The following is a 23,639-nucleotide window of genomic DNA, read 5'->3' as shown; positions in this document are numbered from 1 at the left end:
AAAGCTGTGCATTTCTGAAAACTAGAGACCTAGGGGAATCCAAGGAGGGGTGACTTGCGGGGCTCGGAGCAGGTTCTGTTACCCAGAATCCTTTGCAAACCTCACAATTTGGCTAAAAAAACACATGTTCCTCACATTTCTGTGGCAGAAAGTTCTGGCATCTGAGAGGAGCCACAAATTTCCTTCCACCCAGCGTTCCCCCAAGTCTCCCGATAAAAATGATACCTCACTTGTGTGGGTAGGCTTAGCGCCCGCGACAGGAAACACCCCAAAGCGCAATGTGGACACATCCAAATTTTTGGAAGAAAACAGAGGTGTTTTTTGCGAAGTGCCTACCTGTAGATTTTGGCCTCTAGCTCAGCTGGCACCTGGGGAAACCTACCAAACCTGTGCATTTCTGAAAACTAGAGACCTAGGGGAATCCAAGGAGGGGTGACTTGCGGGGCTCGGACCAGGTTCTGTTACCCAGAATCCTTTGCAAACCTCAAAATTTGGCTAAAAAAACACATGTTCCTCACATTTCTGTGGCAGAAAGTTCTGGAATCTGGGAGGAGCCACAAATTTCCTTTCACCCAGCGTTCCCCCAAGTCTCCCGATAAAAATGATACCTTACTTGTGTGGGTAGGCCTAGCGCCCGCAACAGGAAACGCCCCAAAGGGCAACGTGGACACATCCAAATTTTTGGAAGAAAACAGAGGTGTTTTTTGCGAAGTGCCTACCTGTAGATTTTGGCCTCTAGCTCAGCCGGCACCTAGGGAAACCTACCAAAGCTGTGCATTTCTGAAAACTAGAGACCTAGGGGAATCCAAGGAGGGGTGACTTGCGGGGCTCGGAGCAGGTTCTGTTACCCAGAATCCTTTGCAAACCTCAAAATTTGGCTAAAAAAACACATGTTCCTCACATTTCTGTGGCAGAAAGTTCTGGAATCTGAGAGGAGCCACAAATTTCCTTCCACCCAGCGTTCCCCCAAGTCTCCCGATAAAAATGATACCTCACTTGTGTGGGTAGGCCTAGCGCCCGCGACAGGAAACACCCCAAAGCGCAATGTGGACACATCCAAATTTTTTGAAGAAAACAGAGATGTTTTTTGCGAAGTGCCTACCTGTAGATTTTGGCCTCTAGCTCAGCTGGCACCTAGGGAAACCTACCAAACCTGTGCATTTCTGAAAACTAGAGACCTAGGGGAATCCAAGGAGGGGTGACTTGCAGGGCTCGGACCAGGTTCTGTTACCCAGAATCCTTTGCAAACCTCAAAATTTGGCTAAAAAAACACATGTTCCTCACATTTCTGTGGCAGAAAGTTCTGGAATCTGAGAGGAGCCACAAATTTCCTTCCACCCAGCGTTCCCCCAAGTCTCCCGATAAAAATGATACCTCACTTGTGTGGGTAGGCCTAGCGCCCGCGACAGGAAACGCCCCAAAGCGCAACGTGGACACATCAAAATTTTTGAAAAAGAAAACAGTGCCTACCTGTGGATTTTGGCCTGTAGCTCAGCCGGCACCTAGGGAAACCTACCAACCCTGTGCATTTTTGAAAACTAGAGACCTAGGGGAATCCAAGATGGGGTGACTTGTGGGGCTCGGACCAGGTTCTGTTACCCAGAATCCTTTGCAAACCTCAAAATTTGGCTAAAAAAACACATGTTCCTCACATTTCTGTGGCAGAAAGTTCTGGAATCTGAGAGGAGCCACAAATTTCCTTCCACCCAGCGTTCCCCTAAGTCTCTTGATAAAAATGGTACCTCCCTTCTGTGGGTAGGCCTAGCGCCCACGAAAGGAAATGGCCCAAAACACAACGTGGACACAACATATTTTTTCACACAAAACAGAGGTGTTTTTTGCAAAGTGCCTACCTGTGGAGTTTGGCCTCTAGCTCAGCCGGCCCCGGGAGGGGGCAGAAATGCCCTGAAATAAATTCCCCCCCCCCCACCCCCCCCAAACCCCCCCTGCCCGGGAACGACACTTGCCTACGGGGTCGCTCCCCCTGCGTGACATTGGCGCCAAAAAACAAATCCCCGGTGCCTAGTGGTTTCTGCCCCCTTGGGGGCAGATTGACCTAAAATCGGCCAATCTGCCCCCAGGGGGGCAGAAATGGCCTAAATACAATTTGCCCCCCAGGGGAGCGACCCTTGCCTGATGGGTCTCTCCTCATCTCTAAAAAAACAAACAAACAAAAAAAAAACACAAAAAAAAAATTCCCCTGGCGCCTAGAGGTTTCTGCCCCCCCCCTGGGGGCAGATCGGCCTAATAATAGGCCGATCTGCCCCCAGGGGGGACAGAAATGGCCTAAAATAAATTTCCCCCCCCAACTCCCTTCCCCCCCCCCCCCCCCCCCCCGGGAGCGACCCTTGCCTACGGGGTCGCTCCCCCTGCGTGACATTGGCGCCAAAAAACAAATCCCAGGTGCCTGGTGGTTTCTGCCCCCTTGGGGGCAGATTGACCTAAAATCGGCCAATCTGCCCCCAGGGGGGCAGAAATGGTCTAAATACAATTTGCCCCCCAGGGGAGCGACCCTTGCCTGATGGGTCGCTACCCATCTCTAAAAAAACAAACAAACAACCAAAAAAAACACACAAAAAAAAAAATTGCCCTGGCGCCTAGAGGGTTCTGCCCCCCCCTGGGGGCACATCGGCCTAATAATAGGCCGATCTGCCCCCAAGGGGGGCATAAATGGCCTAAAATAAATTTGCACCATCCCCCCCACCCCCCGGGAGCGACCCTTGCCTACGGGGTCGCTCTACCTGCGTGACATTGGCGCCAAAAAAACAAATCTCCGGTGCCTAGTGGTATCTGCCCCCAGGGGGGCAGAAATGGTCTAAATACAATTTGCCCCCCAGGGGAGCGACCCTTGCCTGATGGGTCGCTCCCCATCTCTAAAAAAAAAAACAAAAAAAAAAAAAACACAAACAGTAAAATTTGCCCTGGCGCCTAGAGGTTTCTGCCCCCAGGCGGGGCTGAAATGGCCTAAAATAAATTGCCCCCCCCAGGGAGCGACTCTTGCCTAAGGGGTTGCTCCCCTTGCGTCAAACTCACGCAAAGAAAAAACTCCCTGGTGTCTAGTGGTTTCTATCCCCCTTGGGGGCAGATTGGCCTCATCAAAATAGGCCAATCTGCCCCCAAGGGAGGCAGAAATGGCCTAAATATAATTTTCCCCCAAGGGGAGCGACCCTTGCCTAAGGGGTCGCTCCCCACCAAAAAAAAAAAAAAAAAAAGTTAAAAAAAAGAACAAAAAAAATTATCCCTGGTGCCTAAAGGTTTCTGCCCCCAGGGGGGGCAGAAAAGGCCTTCCCAAAAACATGCCCCCCCTGGGAGCGACCCTTGCCCAAGGGGTCGCTCCCTTTTGTCAGTATCAGTAAAAAAATAAAAAACCCTGGTGTCTAGTGGGGTTTCAAAAGCCGGATTGCAAGCAATCCGGCTTTTGAAACCCTCGGAGAGACTTCAAAGGGAAGGAAATACATTTCCTTCCCTTTGAAGCCCCTCCGGGCCTCCCCCACATGATTGAAAGAGAAATGCTTAGCATTTCTCTTTCATTCGGAGGCCCCGTGACTAATCAGCGCGCGCTCGCGCGCTGACGTCACAGGGGGGGGTCGGGGTGGAAGGGGAAGGTCTTCCCCTTCCATCCCCGGCTTGGGGGGGGGAGAGGGTGCACGGGGGCACGCTAGCGCTCCCTCAAGTTCCCCTTGTGCCATGGACGAGATGATCTCGTCCAAGGCACAGGGGAACTGTAGCCTTGGACGAGATCATCTCGTCCAAGGCACAGAACAGGTTAAAACGCTAATAGCTCTAACTCGAGCAAATGGAAGACCCGTTGCTATTAGCTTTTTAAACTCCTAACCGGACTATTCTTGCCACACAAATAAAAAAAAAATGCAGCGCGATCGCGCTATGTAAACCCCAGCGCGATCTCGCTGCGTTTTTTTTTTTCTTTTCTTTTGTGTGGCAAGAAAAGTCCAGTTAGGAGTTTACAAAGCTAATAGCTCTAACTCGAGCAAATGCGAGACCCGTCGCGCCAATCAGCGCACACAGGGATGAAAACAATAAGCTGTACAGCTTAACTCGCAAAAACACATGGGTCGTGTTTTACCGTGACCTTTGAAAAATATGCACAAGAAACGGAATCATGTTTACACAACATAAAAAAACAGTGAGGGGAGAGCAAGCTGGCCCTGGAAAAGCCCCCCTCTGTTTTATTATGTTTGCAAAGGGAGCTGATGGGGAGGAGGGACTGAACAAGCACCCACAGTGTTGAAGTGAAACAGGCAAATGCTAAAAAAAAGTCTTTTACAGAAGAGATAAACAGAACATATCGTAATAACACAGTAGTTTGTGCTGCTTCCAAAGTGAAAAAGGCAGGACCAATAGTCAGAACTGACCACTAGCAAGCAAGGATTTTTGAAGGACACTGCAACTAACAAATGAAAACGCTGGAACTCACTGTATAGTATACTTAAAAGTATACAGCAGGCCAAACGCTAACGCTCAACCTAAAAGGGTATATGGCTTGTCATCGCCAAGGACGTGCGGACCCTGGGGGTCTACGGCAGGCGGAGCACCCACTGTTGCAAATGGTGGGAGGACCTGAGACGCTCGGCACGGAAGACGGCGGAGGCCCGGGTGGGGATGGCCTCCCAACGAGGAAGGGGTGCCCATGAAACTCTGACCCCCCTGATGGCCCGCATTCTGGCGGTGGCCTATCTGGAGTTGGATGGGCGCTTGGGGGCATCACAGCAGCCACAAGGGGATGAGTACAGTGGCCCATTATACAACCTGCATCTTGTGGGGTGTTATCCGGGTGGGGGATATGGGCCTGTGGGTGCCCCTAGGCCAGGCCTGACATTGTAGAGTAGGTCCTATGTTGGGCAGGGTTCTGATGTAAAATACCTCCAACCAAGCTAGTAGGCATCCACTGCTGGGCAGGGGTCTGTGGCTCTCAGGTATGCTGCAATGGGCGTTAGGTGTCCTTATCCATGGCCTGGTGACTAGCATTGTGACTAGTAGTGCATTGCATAGTGCGTGGGGCTGTTCCCTGTGTGTGTGTGTGTGTTGTGTACGCCAACGGTGGTGTTGTTGACGCCTTTGACCAGGTGTATCCGTTGTCTCTCCACCCCCCCACTTTTTGTTTTGTCACCCTGTCCTTATGTGCATTATCATCATCTGGCTGAGGAGCAGAGGCACAGGTGATGGAGGGAGCTGCATCCCACAGGACCCAGGTTGCAGAATCCACTGACAGTGAGGGCACCAGTGGGATGGAGGGCGGGGGGAGCACCACAGCGGAGACAGGAGGGGACAGTTCGGACACAGATTCCTCCTCCGATTGAAGCTCCCTGGTGGTGGCGGACACCTGTGTGACCACCCCGGCTACTGGTACACCTGCCACCCCCGTACCAGCACCGCCCTCCCAGTAGCCCCTCAACAAGTTTCCCGTGTCCGCTCACCCACAAGGGTGGGCATCTCCTTCGCCCCAGGCACCTCAGGCTCTGCCCAGTTAGCCCTGCTGCCCTGAGTGAGGAGGCTATTGACCTCCTGCGATCCATCTCTGTTGGGAAGTCAACCATTGTGAATGCCATCCAAGGGCTGGCAGCCCACATGCAACAGACAAATGCATTCCTGGAGGGCATTCACACTGCCATGGCGGCCCAACATAGATCATTCCAGACTCTGGCCTCCTCTCTGATGGCAGCCATTGTCCCTGTTTCTAGCCTCCCCCCTACAACGTCCTCTACCCAGTCCCATTCCCCTCAACCCCAACCTATCCCAAGCACACAGGCAGACGAACATGCACCCAGGACAACACGCAAGAGTGGACATGGCAAACACAAGCACCACACTTCATCCCGCAGGCACTCACACAAACACCATCCAGATGCAGACATACCAACATCCACTGCCTCCACTGTGGCCTCCTCCTCATCCTCCACCACCCTCGCAGTTACATCCCCACTCATACCTGCATGGACTACATCCTCATCCACTACCCCCATCACTAGCAACTAGCACACCTAACAGCACACACCCCTCACTGACAGTCACCAACCCCACCTCCATGCACAGGTCCCCTGTGTCCTCTCCCACTGTGTGTGTGCCCCCTCCTCCCAAAGTACACAAACACAAGCACTCAGACACCCAACAGCCATCCACCTCACAACAGCATCTAGCCCATGCACCTGCACCCAAACATAGCAGACTGACGCCTCCTACAACCACTCCCTCTTCCTCCACACCCAAACCATCTCCCGCTTCCTGCTCCAATGTCCCTAAGAAGCTTTTCCTTGCCCACATTGACCTCTTCCTTAGCCCCCCCCCATCCCTCACTTCAGGCCAGGGTGGTCACAACCCAGGCAAGCACCTCAGCCACCCAGTCCAGGGGCACAGTAGTGTCCACAGCTTAACCAGGTGGGAGAGTATCCCGGGCACCAGGCAGCTACACTGATAGGGTGCCTGCACGAAGTGCTTCAAGGAAGGGCAAGGAGGCACCCCTAGCTGCAAAAAGGAATTGCAAGGAGGCACCCCCAGCTGGGAAAAGGAATGGCAAGGCGCAATCCCCGGCTGCTGAGAGAAAGGGCAAGGATCAGTCCCCAACTGCTGCCAAAAGGAGCAAGGAGCCATCCCAAGCTGCTGGCAGGAAGGGCAAGGGGCCTGCACCAGCAATCAAAAAGGACAAGAGTCCTGGTGCTGGGACTCAGTCGGAGCCCCAACCACCAACTATTGTGGCTCAGCCGTCCGAAGCTGCAGGGGAAAGGCTGGAGCCTCCCCCCACCACTGCAAGCACTGCCACCAGCACCACTGCCAGCAGAGGCAGCCCCAGTGGGCAGCAATCCGAGGCTGCAGGGAAGGGTCTGGAGCCTCCCCCACCATTGCCAGCAGCAGTACCACCACTGAGCAGCCGTCACCACCGGCGGACAGTGTGTAGTCCTCGTCCATGGGCTGTAGTGCAGCCTGGCCCCAGCAAGTCCTGTGGGTACGACACCCAGGTGAGAGACTGTGACCTTGCACTCCCCAAGATCTGCATCACAGGGAATGTTGCCCCCTCCAGAACCAGTGGAGATGCCATCCATTCACCCTATCCTTCCCAGGATGAAGCTCACTGGGCACAATGCCCCCTCCAGAACCAGTGGGCAAATCACCCCCTTGAGAGACTGTGGCCTTGCACTCCCCAGGACCAAGCAGTGGGCAAATCACCTACTAGAGAGACTGTGGCCTGGCACTCCCCAGGACCAAGCAGTGGGCAAGTCACCCACTTGAGAGACTGTGGCCTTGCACTCCCCAGGACCAAACAGTGGGCAAATCACCCACTTGAGAGACTGTGGCCTTGCACTCACCAGGACCAAACAGTGGGCAAGTCACCACCTGAGAGACGGTGGCCTTGCACTCCCCAGGACCAAGCAGTGGGCAAATCACCCACTTGAAAGACTGTGGCCTTCCACTCCCTAGGACCAAGCAGTGGGGAGGTCACCCACTTGAGAGACTTTGGCCTTGCACTCCCCAGGACAAAGCAGTGGGCTACCCACCCACTAGAGAGACTGTGGCTTTGCAGTCCCCAGGACCAAGCAGTGGGCAAGTCACCCAATTGAGAGACTGTGGCCTTGCACTCCCCAGGACCAAGCAGTGGGAAAATCACCCACTTGAGAGAACCGAGCACAGGGCATGTTGCCCCCTCCAGACCAGTGGTGTTTTACCATCTTCCGGCTGAGGTGCCCCCCCATTCCCCGTCCTCCTGAGGTGCCTGTCTATTTTCTACCTGATGCCTCTGCAGTGTTCTCTCCGTGTTGTTGCAGAGGTTGGGCCTTGGACTTTGTGATGTGACCCTGTGGCCCACAGACATTGAGGACTGGGCAGTGTCCCTTGCATTGTAAATATGTATATACTTTTTTATTTGGATGCACATATTTCACCTAAATTTATCTTATAATCAGCCTTTTTACACTATTGTAGTTGTCCTTATTCCTTAGGGGTACTGGGTGTATATGTTATGTTACTGCATCTGGTTGTGTGTGTGGGGGTGTTGCGTGTGTGTGTCACTCTCTTTTGCATCCCCCCCCTCCTGTGTGCTAGGCGGCAGTACTCACCGTAGTCATCTTCGCTGGCGTTGATGTTCGTAATGGAGCAGAAGGTAGATGAGCATGGAGAACACATGCAACTCAGGCTCCAGGACGGCGTGGTTCTTCCTTGAGTCTCCAGAGGTGAGTCGTTTCCCTTCTGTGCTTTGTTTCCTCCAGGCTTCTGATGTCGTTGGTACCGCCCTGGAAAAGGAGGCGAATAGGTGTGTTGTATTACTATGGGCGGTACATTGTATTCCACCTGGCTGTTGGCGGTTACCGCCATGGTGCCTGTTGGTTTCGCTCTGGTGGTCGGTGTGTTAAAGTGGTTGTCTGTCTGAGTGGTTTCCGCTGTGGTCATAATTTCATATTTAGTACCGCCAGCCTTTTGGCGGTATTACCGCCGTTTTATCACTGACTGCCAGGGTTGTAATGAGGGCCTAAATTTGGTAAGGGTTGGCTGGCTCCGTCCAAATGGACCAAGTTTTGCAGATTATATATCTGTCCCTTTTTAGAACATACATTTCGTAAAGCATCCTGTGTATTACCCTAATTATAAGAGTCAACCACTTCTGTGCTCCCTGGGCAAGTCTTGCCCTCTTGTTCGCACCATCTCCCTTCCCACCCCCACAATCCTTATGTTCCACACTGGAAGTGATCGGGCTGGCCCATCAGCATAGACCAGGAGACTGATCCAGTTCCAGAATCAGACCCCTTCTCCTTCCGAGATGACGGAACGTTCGGGGTGCGCTCAAGTAGGTCATCAGTTAATTTTGCCTTCAAGTGTCTTTTGTGTATCTCCCTTTCGGGCCCGCTGCCCTGCTGGGCGCCAGCCTTCAATCCCGTCTCAGGCTTCTGCTGGTGTGGAGAGGTATCAGGATTTGCCTTTCGCTACCAGTCAAAGCTTCACTGGGAAAAGCATCATATACTTGAGTTCCTTTGTGCGTGGGGCTTTCTTCAGTTTATCAAAGCTGCAACATTGCTTCTGTACCTGAAGTGTACAATCAGGGAAGAACGATATGAGGGCATTGTCGTAGTGCAGGTCTCCTGCGAGCTGCTTGCAGTATAGTGTTGCGCCGTCGCGATGGTTGAATATCCTTGCAGTAATTGTTCTTGGAGGGACCCCAGGCTTTGGTGGCGGGATCAGTGCCCTATGTGCCCGCTCCACGAGAAGAAGTTCAAAAGATGCTTTGGATGGAGGGTGTTGACTATAAGGTCCTCAAGAAAGAGATCCACGCTGGGCCCCTCCGCTCCTTCCGCGACCCAGACCACTCTGATGTTGTTCCTCCTTGTCCTACCTTCTTGGTCTTCAAGTCTGGCAGCCATCATCCTAGTTGCTTTGTAAGATATTGTACTTGCTCTTGTAGCCTCTTAGATGTGGTCTGAAGTGTCTGAATATTGGTCTCAGCTGTCAACACCTTGTCAGACATTCTTTGGAAGTCTGCTCGCAGGAAGGAGACATCTGCCAGGCCAGCATCCAGTTTGAGCTCTAAAGTGCTTTCTAGATCTGAGATCGCTATCATTATAATGCTCAGAGGAGGTTTCGCCGCCTCTGGCCTAACTGCTTCTGGCCTATTGGGTGGAAGGTCCTGTTTATGTGTAGCATATTTGTCCATTTATTGGAATGCATAGTCGCCTGGCCTTTTGGTTTCATCATGAGTTAGAGTTAGTAGGGAGTTCCGGTCTGGAGGGGGGAACGGGTGGCCCCCGAGCCCCCACCGGTTGTAGCTAGCTCATTTCCACAGTCCCCGCAAGGATCATCGTGGCCTCCCGCAGCCGACTCCCTCTCTCGAGCTTCTCCAGGTCCCCTCCTCCCCACCCACTCCCCAACAGCTCAGGCAACAGCAGGGCCAGCAGCGGAGATTTGGCCTGGGCAGTATATTTTGGGCCCCAAATGCAGAAAAACTTCCTGCACCTAAGATTTAGCTGGGAGGCTTCCACTTCTGAAGGGATGATTAGGAGTGTCCTTTGCAGTGGAGTGGGTGCACACTCTCGGTAACAGGCCCTTCCTGCAGTTGGAAGCGGGCTGGGTGGAAAGGAGAAGGCAGGCGCCAGGCCTGCATCAACATCTCCTGGGGATACAATTATCCAAATTTCAATCTCCCCTCCTCTGTGGCCCGTCCCCTCACTCACTCATTCCAGGCGGTTGGGGAGGAGGGCCGAGCCGTTTCCTCTGCTCTTATTCTTCTGATATCAATAGGCCATGTCTCTTGCCACGACGACGTCTGGCACTGTATCTCTCCTCCGTGCTTTGCTCCGGCCCCAGAGAGGCATCCCCAGCTGGGGAGCACAGTATCACACACTGGTGTCCAGCAGCCATGCACCCGGCCCCTCCAGTGTACAGCGATACAGGGGATCGGATCTGGGTCGCTGCGGCCCCAGATCACTCAGCCGTCTGACTCACCGGCGTGCGGTCTCCCTGTCTGCTCCGGAGGTCCGCATCCCTTGCGGCTACCGACAGATTCCCACGGCTGACATGGGCAAAACAGACACTTCCGCCCTCACTTGGGTCACATTGACCAGGGAGTGTATCTTGCTGAGCAGAATGCTATCTGATTCTGGATAGATGGCAGGGTAAATCGTTTGGTAGTAGCGGAGTGCTCTTAGGTGGTAACCATCTCAGCGTGAGTCTAAGCTTTTCAATTTTTTTAACACAACTGCAGCCCGAAGAACTGAATGGAATTATAACAAATGTGGTAGAAAGCTAGCTCTTGGTCTAGAAAGCTTGCTTTTTGTGATTTGGTGTAAATCCCTTCAGTAGTTTTGGAGATATTTGTTTAAAAAAAATATAGATATCAAGAGACGCAGATCCTTCAGGGATCCAACTGTTACCTTGCTGATATCTAATTGGCTGCCAGCACTTCAACAGGGGAGTGTTGGCAGCCATTTTGGAACTTGGCTTCAGCCTACTTCCACAAAAACAGTGAAAAAAAAGAAAAGGGGCCAGGGTAGGGACACCCTGAGCCCCTAGCCTTGGTCTATGGGTCCTTCAGGAACTCCATTTAACAAAAGAACAAAAAAAAACACCTCCATCAGTAGTTCCATTGAGTGGAATCTCTGTGTCTGACAGAAGTCCAGCCAAAATCACCAAAATATAAACATACAGAAAGATATTTTAAAAAAATATTATTTACTTATATGGATTAATTTATCTGATACTAAATACATATATAAACATAAATTGGTCTGTGAAACCTGGAGACTAAACAAAAATATAAAGATAATTCACACAACTTCAATCACACTAATTAAAAACAGAGAACAGATACAATAGGACCATTCTCTAAGTCAAAACTAAGTAAGATATCCACATAATATTAAAAAGAGAAATGACAAAAAATTAATTCAAGAAAGAGCTTCTCACAGAATACGGGACCCCGCCAAGGCTAAAAAGCATGTTTTTGTAAAGTGTTGGAAAAAAACAGGTGATCCATAGCCTCTGATTTTCTTGACATTAATTTTTTTTAAAGGGAAGTCTTCTGCCCTTTTTGTCATTTGCCCCTGGGTGGGCTAGGTCACGGGGGCAAGGGGGGCTTTAAAAAGGGAGGGTGCATTGGGCCCCCCCTCCTAGAGCGGCTTCTACTAGCCCCAAGGACTGCCACCTCCCTGGAACGTTCACAAAGAAAAATGCGGGGAGCGTGTGGCCCACCCAACGCAGCCCTAGGGGACTGCCCCCTCTCAGGGGCAAAGAGAAGAAAATGCAGGGGGGGGGGCCTGTTCCCCCGCCTGCAGTCCTGGAGGCCGCCACCTCCTCGGGACACAGAGACAATTGTATGCGGGGTGGTGCGCCCCCCCACCGCAGCCCGGGGACCACCAAATCCCCAGGGATAAATACAAAATGTATGCAGGGGCCGCACTCACCTCCTCCCCCACATCCCCGGGGTCTCCCACCTCCCTGAGGCAAATATACAATTGTATGTGATGGGGTCGCGTGGCATCCCAGCAGGCCCGGGGACCACCACCTCCCCGGGGCAAAGAGACAAATGTATGTCGGGGAGAGTGGCCCTCCGCAGCTCTGGGGACCACCACCTCCCCGGGACAAAGATGTAATTGTATGCGGGGCTGCACGGCACCCCCACAGCCCCGAGCACCGCCACCTCCCCGGGGCAATGATACAATTGTATGTGGGGGCCGCGCTGCACCCCTGCTGCCCTGGGGACCATCACCATCCCCCCCCACCCCGACAGCTCCCAGCTAGCAAAAGCAAACAAACTCCGCTTTCTGCAAGCGGGAGCTGTCAAACAGCTCCTGCTTGCAGAACGCTGAGTTTTCATTTGTTTCCCTACACGTATATTTGCGTGCAGGGAAACAGATGAAAACATTACTTCCGCAAGCAGGGAGCTGCTATTTAAAGCAGCTCTCTGCTTGCAGGAGCTATGTCGGCTCCTGCAGGACTTGGGGAGCCAGCTAGGCAGGCGGGCCTTCAGGCTCTCAATGGAGTCATGTCACTCTCCTCTTTTCCATCCCATAATGGGATGGAAGTGAGAGAGAGAGATTGTTATTGCAATGGGCTGTCCATGCAATGACTTAAACAAGTCAGACTAGCAAGTTGTTTGGTACAAATGTTATAGTTATGTTTGAATGCAGACCAGAACAGAGTCACTTTCGGCATAATGGTCAAGGTCTTGTGCTGTCACTCAGTAGGCTGTAGGTTCAAATCCTAGTATCGCTTGGCAGTGTGTTTGTTTATTGACTAACATTTTAATTCTTCCTAGAGATGTAAAATTCACATTTTTTTCCAAACTCATGCACTAGTTGACTGTCATAGGTATGTCTGGAAGAATCACCATAAGGAGTCACCTATGGCCTAAAGGCTTAGGTCAAAGACCCTCATACTGAAAGTTGAGGATTCTACTCCAGGTGTTTGTGGTCATTGTCCTGCTTTAATTTATTTTACATTAAAAAAATGTAAGGTTCATACTGAAAGGTTATCTCACTCTTTTACTTGACAATTACATTTTTCTTTTCAATTTGTCTTAAAAAATATCATTCAAACTATATAATTTATTAAACTTTAAAAACTCCCTGTGTGGCTATAGGGAGGGGCTGAGTGGTTATACGGGTTGGCCGCAGGCCCCGTGGCCAACCCCTGCTGCACACGGCCGAAGGTCGTGTGCCACACAGGGTTGGGTGGTTATAGGAGTTGGCAGCTGGTCCTGGCCTGTGGCCAGCCCCTACAGTCAACATCTGTTGTGCATGGTGTAAGGCTGTGCACAAGGTTGGGTGGTTATGGGGACTGGCCGTAGGCCAGGCCCTGCAGTCAACTTCTGCTGCACACGGCCTGGTGGTTGGATTAACGTATAGAAATATATTTTTTTTTAAAACATAGAAATTCAATTAAAAAACCAAAGGATTACAGGGGCATTATAGTTAGGCTAATTACTCTTACAAATTGCGGTATAATGCCATCTTTCATAACAGCATTGATAATATCAATGTAATATTTGCAGTAAATTTTTTGATGAAAAAACTGTGCATGGCCAGTTATAGTTACCTTAGGGTACGAGTTATAGTTACTTGAGGTAACTCTAACTATAACTGGTGAATTTCTATGGTTTTGTACGTTTAAAATGTGAGTATAACTATAATTCCCCTGTAACCTTTAGTTCCTTAGGTTAATTTGTATGTTTTTTTTATTCTATTTCCTAACTATAAAGTCCCTGTAACCTTTTTGTTTTTTCAGTGAAAATATATACATACACACATATATTTATATACACATGTATATAAATATATATATATATATATACACATATATATATATATATATATATATATATATATATATATATATATATATATATATATTCACTGCCTTTTTTTATGAAGTAACTGCCCTCCCCAAATCTTTTAAAGTCTTGGGCAGTCGGGCCAAGTGGCCCCCCTCCCCTTATAAATACATTGGGCCCCAGGGGATGGCATCCCCAGGGGCAAATACAGCTCCCCTTCCCTTAGTTAAAGAATGCACCCAATGCCGCTATTTATTTTTTTCGATTCTGCAGGAATCCCATGGGATTGCAGCAAAAATCTATGTTTTTTTCAGTTTTGACCCCGCGGGTGTTCCCCCTGGGTCCCTCTATCGGGCCTAGTGGGCCTGGGTATTCCTACCCTACCTTCTTTATGTTTTTTTTTCATACTCAGCCAAGTCCCAAGATGGCTGCTGCCACTTCGTGGTTGAAGTGGTTGCAGCCAATCGTATCTCTTTTTGAGATCCGTCAGACCTGCAGGCCCTCTGCATCTCTATATATACTTAAATCTTTTTTTCTTTAATGACTCGAAAACTACTGAACGGATTTACACCAAATTACAAAAAGAGATCTTTCTGGACCAAAATCTAACTGACCGCCAAATTTGGTGTAATTCCCTTCAGCTGTTCAGGCTGTAGTCATGTCTAAATTCCCTATGGGAAATTGCAGGGGGGAAATGCATTTTGTAACCCCCCCTCCCAACCCCCACTTTTTTTGTCAGCCCCCACTTTAAGTTATTAGCTAAAAAAAATGTTTTCTATGGAAACTAGGTCCTTACAATAACTATTTCCTGTCTGACTTTAGTATGTCGGCCGAATGAGTATCCAAGTTCTTGTGGTTGCTGGGCAACCATATATAACCATGAAGAAAGTCCTGTTTGGCTTAATACTTAGCTTGGCTGGGTTAGCAAGTTTGTCAAGCATCAAGGGCAAAAGAGCTGAGAAAAGGAAACATGTTGAGGATTCATCTGGTGGGGACAATCCTCCACAGGCTTCTCTAACTACAGAGGTGCCTGATCCCCAGCAGCTGAACATTTTGCAACACATGATAAATAAAACTGTAGAGGCAGCCTTTAAAGCCAGAGAAGGCCCATCAGCTCCAAAGAAAAAGCCCTTTCCTGCTCCCCAAGACATAGTTGATTCTGATGAGGAAGTGGAGCAAAGAGGCTGATGCATACAGGGATGAGATATATCAGAAGACAGTGGCCATGTCAGGTCTAACTTGTCTCTTCTGGCTCCATCTTCTACTCTTGACGACAACAACTTTTTTGCATAGTACTGGCACAAGAACCTGAATTCTCTACCCATTCACAAAGCAATAAGAAATCTGCTGTCGAGAGAATAGAAAGATGTAGAGAAATCTCCCTTTCTAATATTTTGGCAAAAGGGTGTACCCTGGATGGGTTTCCAGAATAATTCTGGGCTTAAGTGAAGAATAATGTTCCAGTGGTTAGTCTGTCTTCGGGAGGGGCAATTGCCTTCAAGGATGCCTCTCTTTCTGATGAATTAGATAAGAAGATAGATTGATCAATTAGTCAAGCCTACACAGCCTCGAATTTTGCCTTAAGAACTGGTGCCTGTGCCACATTTAAAGTCCAGTCTCAGCTGCATGATTTCCAGGCATTAGCTGAAGAACTCCTGCAGGGTGAGGATGATACTTCAAGGTCGCCCATGATCGAACAAGGAGTGATATTCTTGTCAACCTTTTCTTTTGATGGCTTATGTGTTGCAGCTTCTGCCTCCAATCAGTGGTTTCAGTAAAAAGGCAACTCTGGTTGAGAAACTGGAAATTTAAAACTCCCAGAAAACTCAAGTATCCCACATTCCCTTCTAGGACAGCTGGCTGTTTGGTCCTTAACTGGTCGACCTAGTTAAAAATTCAGCCAAAGGCAGCAAATAATGGCTCCCTTGCATCCTTCTCTCATATGCATAGGATTTGGTTTCTGGCGTGAATCCTTTCGGGCAGGGGTTGATCCAGTCTCTTGGCTAATAAATCCCTGGTCCAGCCTTCAGTTGTCCCTACCTACCATCCTAAAAGTTGTGACTACTACAAAAGTGTAAGAGGAAGCCTTCTTCACTTTCACATTTGGAGAGCAGCAAGAGGACTCATTAATTTTGCATATTGGGTAGGGTACAAAAAAGACGACTTCTCCACTACAGAGGCTTTCTTCTGTCTGACTCCTGTTCTGAAGTGTTCCTATTGCTGCAAGGCTATGTGTCAAGGAGTGACAAACCTTTTGGGAAAGGGGGCACTAAGACCTGTTCCAGAAGTGGAGAGAGGGCAGGGTTGTTACTCTCTTATGTTCTTTGTCCAGAGATCCTCTGGAAACTTTTGCCCGTTCCTGGATTTAAAGAGGGTGTCTGGCAATAGCCTGTATCTAAAGTTAGGACTGTAACTATCCAAAAAAAAATCCCACTTGTTCTCCCCGGGTTGTTTCTGGCCTCCTTAGTCATACTAGATGCTTATCTTTACATACTGATGCTTCCAGATTCCCAAATATTCCTGATGTGGGGTTGCAGGAGACCATTATTAGTGCTGTATCCCTCCCTTTGGTCATTCTTGAGCCCTACGAATCTTCACAAAGACCTTAGCTCCGCTAGTGGTAATCTTCATTATTCCCGTCAACCTTCCCGGGTTGGGATGAATAAAATTGACAGTTTGATGATTATCTTACTTTGTTATTACAGGAAGTGATTCTCCTTAGCCCACCCTAAGAAGCCTGACAGAGGAAGTAATAGTGTCAGCCATATTAGAAGGAGTGAAGATTTTCTTTCTAGGTATAGGGGACATCTGGCAAGTAGAAAACTACCTCTTATGAAGTGCTAACTATGAAGGGGAAGACTAACTCAGAGTAATGAAGCTTAGTGGTAAGTAATCCGAGCATTAGTCTGTATCGACCACCAGATAACCCCAAAACACTATCTACCTATGAAAACAGCACCTCTGTCTCACCAGGATCAAACACATTGTATGACTAATATCACCATTTGTATGCAATAGTAAGAATATACATTTTCGTCAGGTGCGGCTTGTGAGAGGGAAAAGGGGCGGGGAGAAGGGGGAAAATTACATTAAAAAAAATAATAATAATAAAAACAAAACGTACCTTTTTTTTGCGCTGCCGCCGCACCACTGCATCTTGCTTTGCAGTCACAGGCTTCCCTGCCCTACAGCCAATCCTGACAAACTGGGAGCCTGTGCCTGCTCTCTCCAGCCCGGCAACACAGTGCTGGGCTGGAGAGAGCACAATGTGCATGCTTGTTTGGCCGGCCCAAGACTGCTGGCCAAACATACATGCGCACTGAGGGAGAGTGGTGTACACTCCCCCTCTGTCCCTGTCACGCCCGTGGCCCTGCCGTGTTTATAGTAAAAACATGATAAACAGAGTTTATTATGTTTTTACTGTAAACGTTTTGCAGCTGCTGGCGGATGATGGGGGCAACGTTCCTCCGCCATAGCGGAGGAGCTGCCCCTTATTCTCGTGTAGATGTTTCTTCATCCGAAATCTGCACTTTCTTCACTACCACCCTTTCTATAGCCATATACCAAATGTCCCCACCCAATAAGCCCACAAATGCACTACTTCTGAAGTCACACACAAACTTTACAGATCTAAGAATTGGAAATGCACCAATCTGTTTCTTCATCTGTTAAGACAGATGACTGTTTATCTGTTAATGAAATGTGCTTGTCAAAGTTATACATTCTGTGCTGTAGCAATTCTTTCAGATGACTTATATAAATGTAACATTGAAGTATACAAAAAAGTGAGGGATGGAATTCTTGAAGAAATCTCAGCCGCTTTTGATTACGCAGGCCCGCATTCCAGGTCCTTGTTATTTTGCACACCATGCCACCTCAGTTTGGATCCTGTCATATACAAATCAACCTTGACTCTGCTGTAGTGTGAAGAGTCCAGCCTGAATTGCCAGATCAAGCCTTCTCTAAACCAGAAGACAGGCAACCCCGAACCGCAAAAGCAACCCGGGACCGATGTAGCCATTATTAGGACTGATCAGCTGGGTATAGCTTGGTTCCAGGTGGCACAGAGTGGGCACAGGACCCACGTCTGGACATACATGACCCACTTAGGGCATCACTTTGAAGTATATAAAAAAGTAATGGATGGAAAGCTTAAATTAATCTCAACCACTGGTAATTATTTGGTTTGCGTCCTACTGCATCATTATTTTGCACACCATGACATTTCAGTTTGGACCCAGCCATACGCAAATCAACTACTATTAAAGACACTCGTTGATATTATGGGGCATATTTATGAGTCCCTAGCACCACCTTGTGCCACATTAGCGTAATTATTTTTTACTTTAATGTTGCCCAATGAGGCCAAAATCCTCATGCCATATTTACAGAGTGGCGCAATGCATGCATTGCGCCACTCTGTAACCCTTTGCGCTACATTATGCCTGCGCCAAGCATAATGTATGCAAAGGGGGTGTTTCCCTGTTAGGGAGGCCGAAAAAAACAGCGCAAGGAAATCTAAGAGATTTCCTTGCACCATTTTTTTTCAGCACTTTTAATGCCTGCTCAGAGCAGGCGTTAAAAGGGGGCTTCCATTATTTAGAATAGGCCCCCATGTACTCTGCAGGAGTAGCGCCAACATTTTGGCGTTACTCCTGCAGACTACATCAATAGAGTCACATTGAATTACGCTATTGCCCCCTACCCTGCGCCATGGTATTTTAAGTATGGCGCACACATGGTGGCGGTAGGGGGGCGCGAAGGGGCGTAGGGAAAATGCGCTGCACTCGGTGCAGCGCCACTTTCCATAAATCTGCCCCTCTATGTCTTCGGCTGGGATGTGCTTTAAAAATCCCAAGTACATATAAAAACATCTTCCATAACTTGTGTTGAGTTCTCTGCGTAATGCTGTGAATCTCCTTATTATTAGAATTGCCTGTGACCCTTTGGAATTGTCTCTGTTCGTTCCACAGCTTTTAGAGGTTTGTATTTATGAAGATGCAGTCATATTTAACGAATTCGACATACATTTAAATTACACCGAGTTGCGTTGGGTGATTGAAAAAGTAACATACGGCATTTTTTTGTGTTTTTTGCAGGTTTTGAATATTTTGTGTCTGGCTATGAAAGTTTTGAAACTAAGACAGAGACAGTAGAAAATCACGATACTGGCAATTGCCACAAGACGGCGACACAGAGCCAGGAACAAGAAGTTTTCTTCTTGCCCAGTTCCAATGTAAGAAAAGAACAGCATAATGAAAGCGACAGTGTTTCTTCCGTATCCGTCTCAGGAATTGAGTATTCCATCCCTTCTGTTTCACAGCATCATGCACTCGAAGAGTTGGATCGCGTTTTAGAAGAGGAGTTAACCAAATCTCAAGAGAACCGCTTAGAGAGGGGCGCACTACATCTGAACTCTGAAGCTAATGATGTCGCAGAGAGCAGCTCCACGAAGACGGTCACAGAGGCAGTTTACAGCACTGGCGACGAAGGCAGCCCAAGTGAGACAGAGGAGCCAGGTGACGTAGAGCCATCAAGGAGTGAGACCGTGGGAAAGTTGAGCGTTGTCTCCACTCTGCAGCAACATATTAGTTCCTGTGTCCTTAATAACAAGATATCCAAGACTTTACTAAATCAAGCCGAAGCTGCCCTTTGCAGCGCTGAAAAAAAGTTAAAGCGCTCCATAGCTAATAATAAAGAAAGGCGTGATTTTATTCCTACTAAATGGTCAGTTCGTAGCTTTCCCGGAGAAAGCAAGCACGATGAAGTAGACAGCACGACGAACCTCTTCAAGAGTAAGTCCTACTCAGAAGGAAGTAAATTACCTTCTGCTGTTGGTCCTCCGGGCCTCTATGTACCCCCTCAGACTCGAGCTCAAGCAGCCTCAGGCTCTCCAGCAAAGGACACGCGAAAAGTTCGAAGTGACTATATCATGAGCTCAGGCAGAGGGAGCCTGAGGAAGGGGAAGCAGGGCTGGGCGCCCCATAATGTAACAGAAGAAGAATCATCAGGGGATCAAACTGCAAACAACACCCAGGTAATGTGCGGAGATTGCCATATTTTTAACGAATGTCTACTGTACCCACCCAACAAAGCTATCCTGCCGCTGTAGATTCGACCGACCGCTCACACAGGTCATTCCCAGCAATTGAGCTCAAATCGTCTTAATTTGCATGTAACAGGAAATCAAAATAGTGACTATTTAAATATTTGCAGGTCTATTGTCCGGGCTTCTGGCAGCAGCTCAGAGATGAAGGCTTATAGGCCCATATTTATGGGAAATTAGCATAGGTCAGCGCCGCAAGTCTTATTGCTGCTCTGTCTTGCTCCAGTGTGAAAGGGCAGGAATGCACCGCACCGTATTTATGAAATACGGTGCACTCCTGTCCTTTCCCCCAGTGCTGGTGCACAATTGAGTGCCTGGCGCCAACGCAGGCACCTTTGCACCCTGGTGCAAGGACGCCTGTGGTGCGTGCAGGATAGTTTTCCTGCACAAAAACAATGCTGAGAGACATTTTCCTCTTTCATGGAAAGAGGGAAAAATTAGGAGAAAGTACAATATTTCTCCTCGTTACGCCTGCTCTGGGGAGGCGTAAGGTTTTGGCGCTGCTGCAGGTTTACGTGATTTTGTAAATCTGGAGCAACGTTAAAATCCATTGGTGTTGCATGAGAAAAACCACTGGAACGCCGATGTAAGGCCTCCTTGGCACAGAGTAAGGCAATACAGTGACTTGCACTGCTTTGTTTTACTCTATGAGGCCATGCAAAGCCACACAAAGTGGCTTTGCGTGGCCGCATAAGTATGGTTGAGAGGCTTGTGCCGGCGAAACGTAAAAAAAAACGTGATGCTCCAACGGCGCAAGCCTCTCATAAATATGCTGCTTAGTTTACAAGTGACAGCAGCAGAACATTTATAAAAATGGTGCAGTGCATGGAAATGGAGCAATGCGGAGGGACATATAGACATAGAAAGAGAGAGAAACAGCGAAAGAAAGAAGGAAAGAAAGAGAGAGAAAGAAAGGGAAATACATACACAGACATGGATAAGTGGAGAGGAAGGCAGATAGAGCGAGAGAGAGGTCGAAGAGACAGAAATAGGGGGAGAGAACAAGCCATGAAATGTGAGAGAAAAATAGGTATAGGCCTAGAAAGACAGAAGGCTGGAGAGAATAAACGAGAAATAGACCCCCATTTTGAACATGGTGGGATAGCCCGCCGCCGACCATGCTGACAGTCGACAGAAGACTGCCAGTGGCGGCGGCAGGCATCACGCCATATTCTGACATATGGAGCCTCACCGCCATTGATGGCGGTGAGGGCCGCCATGCGCCATGTTGGTGGTCGGTGGCGGGGGTCGATGCTACTCCACCCTCACCACCATGTCAGTCCAGACACCACCACGTCTATAATGATGCAATCATAGGCGTGGCGGTGTATGGAGGCGCGGCCATGCTGGTGGAGCAGCATCCTAGGAGCCTGTTCCCTAACGGAGCAAATCCATGAAACAGGTAAGTGCTGCCCGAGAGGGAAGGGAGTTGTGGGTGTGGGTGCTGAGTGAGTGGGTGCGTGCATGGGGGTGTGCGTGTGTGTTTGTGAAGGGGGATGTGTGTGTGTGTATGAATGCGTTTGGGCATGTTGGAATATGGGTTCATGTGGATGTGGGGGGTTGGGGTTCGGGAGGGACCCGTATGTAGGATGGTGAGGGGGGTGTTTGGAAAGGGCCTACAGGGAGAGTGGAAGGAGGAGGGGTAGGGTGTCTGTTTTCAGGGTTCAGGGGTGGGGGCGGATGAAGGAGCTTGGGGGAGTTGGTGGGGATTGCGGCTGGGGGGGCTGGCATGTCACATACAGGTGACAGGAATGAGAATTCCTGTCACCCGTATGCTTTCTGCCAGGGATTACCTGGCGGGGTATCCTGCCAAGAAATCCCTGGTGGAAATGTGAACATTATAGCACCGTCGGTCTGGCCTCAACCGCCGGGTCGAAAGTGCCTTCCGTCAGCCCGGCGGTTGAATCTGGCCTGGCCGTGGGTAGTAGTGAACTGGCTGCTTTTCAGCCAGTTCACTACTGTGTTCATCATATGGCGGTCTGAACCGCTATTCCGTTTGCATTAATGACCACCACTTCCGGTGGGGCGATCATTACCGTCATGTTTGTAATGAGGGCCATAGTAACAGGGAGAAACACATAAAGAAAAATAAAGCGCTGTAAAGAAATTGGAAGACAGAAGAAGGGGTAGAGAGACAGAGGAGAGAGTAAAGAAGGGAGAAAAGTCAAAGACAATGTTACAGGATTAGACAAAGACAGGGTGAAAGATCACAAAGAAAGATGGAGATAGGTTGTGAGACCAAGGTGAGAATAGGAAGAAAAACACCAGGAGAGACAAGAGAAAGACAGGAAGAGTTGGGAAGAGGGAGAGGGAGTAGAGGGAAAGACATAGAGACAGAAAGACAAGGTGAGACTCTTGGTCATTGTCTGATGAGGGATATCTGTCTTAGCAATCCTATCTAGCTATATCTACCCTTGTAACCCTATCTTATTGCAAATCGAATCTAACTGTATCTGTCTTTTTAAACCTATCTATATGTCTGTCTTTTGCAAGACTATTTGTCTGTGTTTGCAAGCATTTCTATCTGTCTTTTATAAGGATTTTCAGAAGCATTGCAAACGAAGCATTAGCAAAGGGAAGAGGTGTCTAGCCAATGCCAGATTGTTTGGCTTTTTAGATCTGGGTGTTATCCAAGAGCTTTTCCTTTGACGAAAGTCATATGTATAACATAGCACGAAAAATGGGTTTTCAACAAGACTTTCTCCAATAGTCTGTTGTTACATCATCCACATTTTTCTTTTACTGACGGCACCATGCATCATGGAGCAATGGGTCAGCCCACTTCAGCCATTGGCTTACCTCACTGTGATTTACAAAATGCTGCCCTTTCACAAAGAGCATACACACACAAAACACACAAAGAAGTTCCCTTCAGTGCCAGGGACTAATATGGTAATGTCTGCTGTTTTGAGACCAGAAAATATTTTGAGCCTCACCAATAATAAGGTTTTGCAAACACCATGGGAGAACTAAATAAGAATTGCCAAAAGGCCAACGGCCAATCCCATAACTATTGGCTTTGCCAATGCTTGTTTGTAAATTATTATTGAACATCTGCAGGGAATCCATTCCAAGAGACTGACACAGTAATTCAAGTGTGGCATGTACAATGCCAAATCGTATCATTGTAGCCTTGCTTTTACAATTCCAAATGCTTTCAACCTGCTCATCTACCAGTGAGGCAACCCTGGCGTATAGCATGGAGAATCACTGAAATTCCAATTATACAGTTATTTTACCATTCTAAAAAACAGTTACATTAAAAAAAAGTGGAAGACTTAGTTATACGATTATTAAAGCTCACATAGATTTCTTTTCTTTTTTGGCTTGGCTCAAAATGTACTTGTAATAATCATCCAAATGTGCTTTATAATAGTATTATCTTAATTGCCTCCATTTAGCATGGTTTCTTGAGAAACAAAAATATTATCTATAAAAATTTGTTTTTGGGTCCCACACAGAGTTTATTCGGTGCTTTCATTTATATAACCATACAATTTGGTTAACTTTGTTAAATTATAATCATGATTTCTCCATTGGTTTGATGGTATTCATGTTTTAACGTGTTTGTCTATATTATTAATTAGCTCTATTCTGCTCACTTTATGTGTATTCAAAATGAAGTTGCACCTACTATAGTTCCTCAAATGTTTCTACTATACTTTATAGTGAACATTTTAGTATTTTAGTGTAAATGGGCACATTTACAATTATTTAGGAAATTCCTTTCCCTAAATATGCTGATAGTGCATACTGATTTTGGTCTGT

General features: G+C 48.3%; 1 protein-coding gene across 1 annotated transcript in view; it reads left to right on the top strand.

Annotated features, from left to right (window-relative positions):
* TEX14 (testis expressed 14, intercellular bridge forming factor) overlaps nucleotides 1-23,639 on the top strand; it is a 1,009,455-nt gene that overhangs the window by 853,222 nt on the left and 132,594 nt on the right. Inside the window, exon 15 of the mRNA XM_069221587.1 lies at nucleotides 18,865-19,802. Coding sequence (XP_069077688.1) covers nucleotides 18,865-19,802 — 938 coding nt within the window. The remainder of the gene's footprint in view (nucleotides 1-18,864; nucleotides 19,803-23,639) is intronic.

The sequence above is a fragment of the Pleurodeles waltl genome, chromosome 3_1 (assembly GCF_031143425.1).
Source record: "Pleurodeles waltl isolate 20211129_DDA chromosome 3_1, aPleWal1.hap1.20221129, whole genome shotgun sequence".
In the NCBI taxonomy this organism is placed as follows: domain Eukaryota; kingdom Metazoa; phylum Chordata; class Amphibia; order Caudata; family Salamandridae; genus Pleurodeles; species Pleurodeles waltl.
Note: the sequence above shows the minus strand (reverse complement) of the source record. Positions and strands in the feature narration are given on the sequence as shown.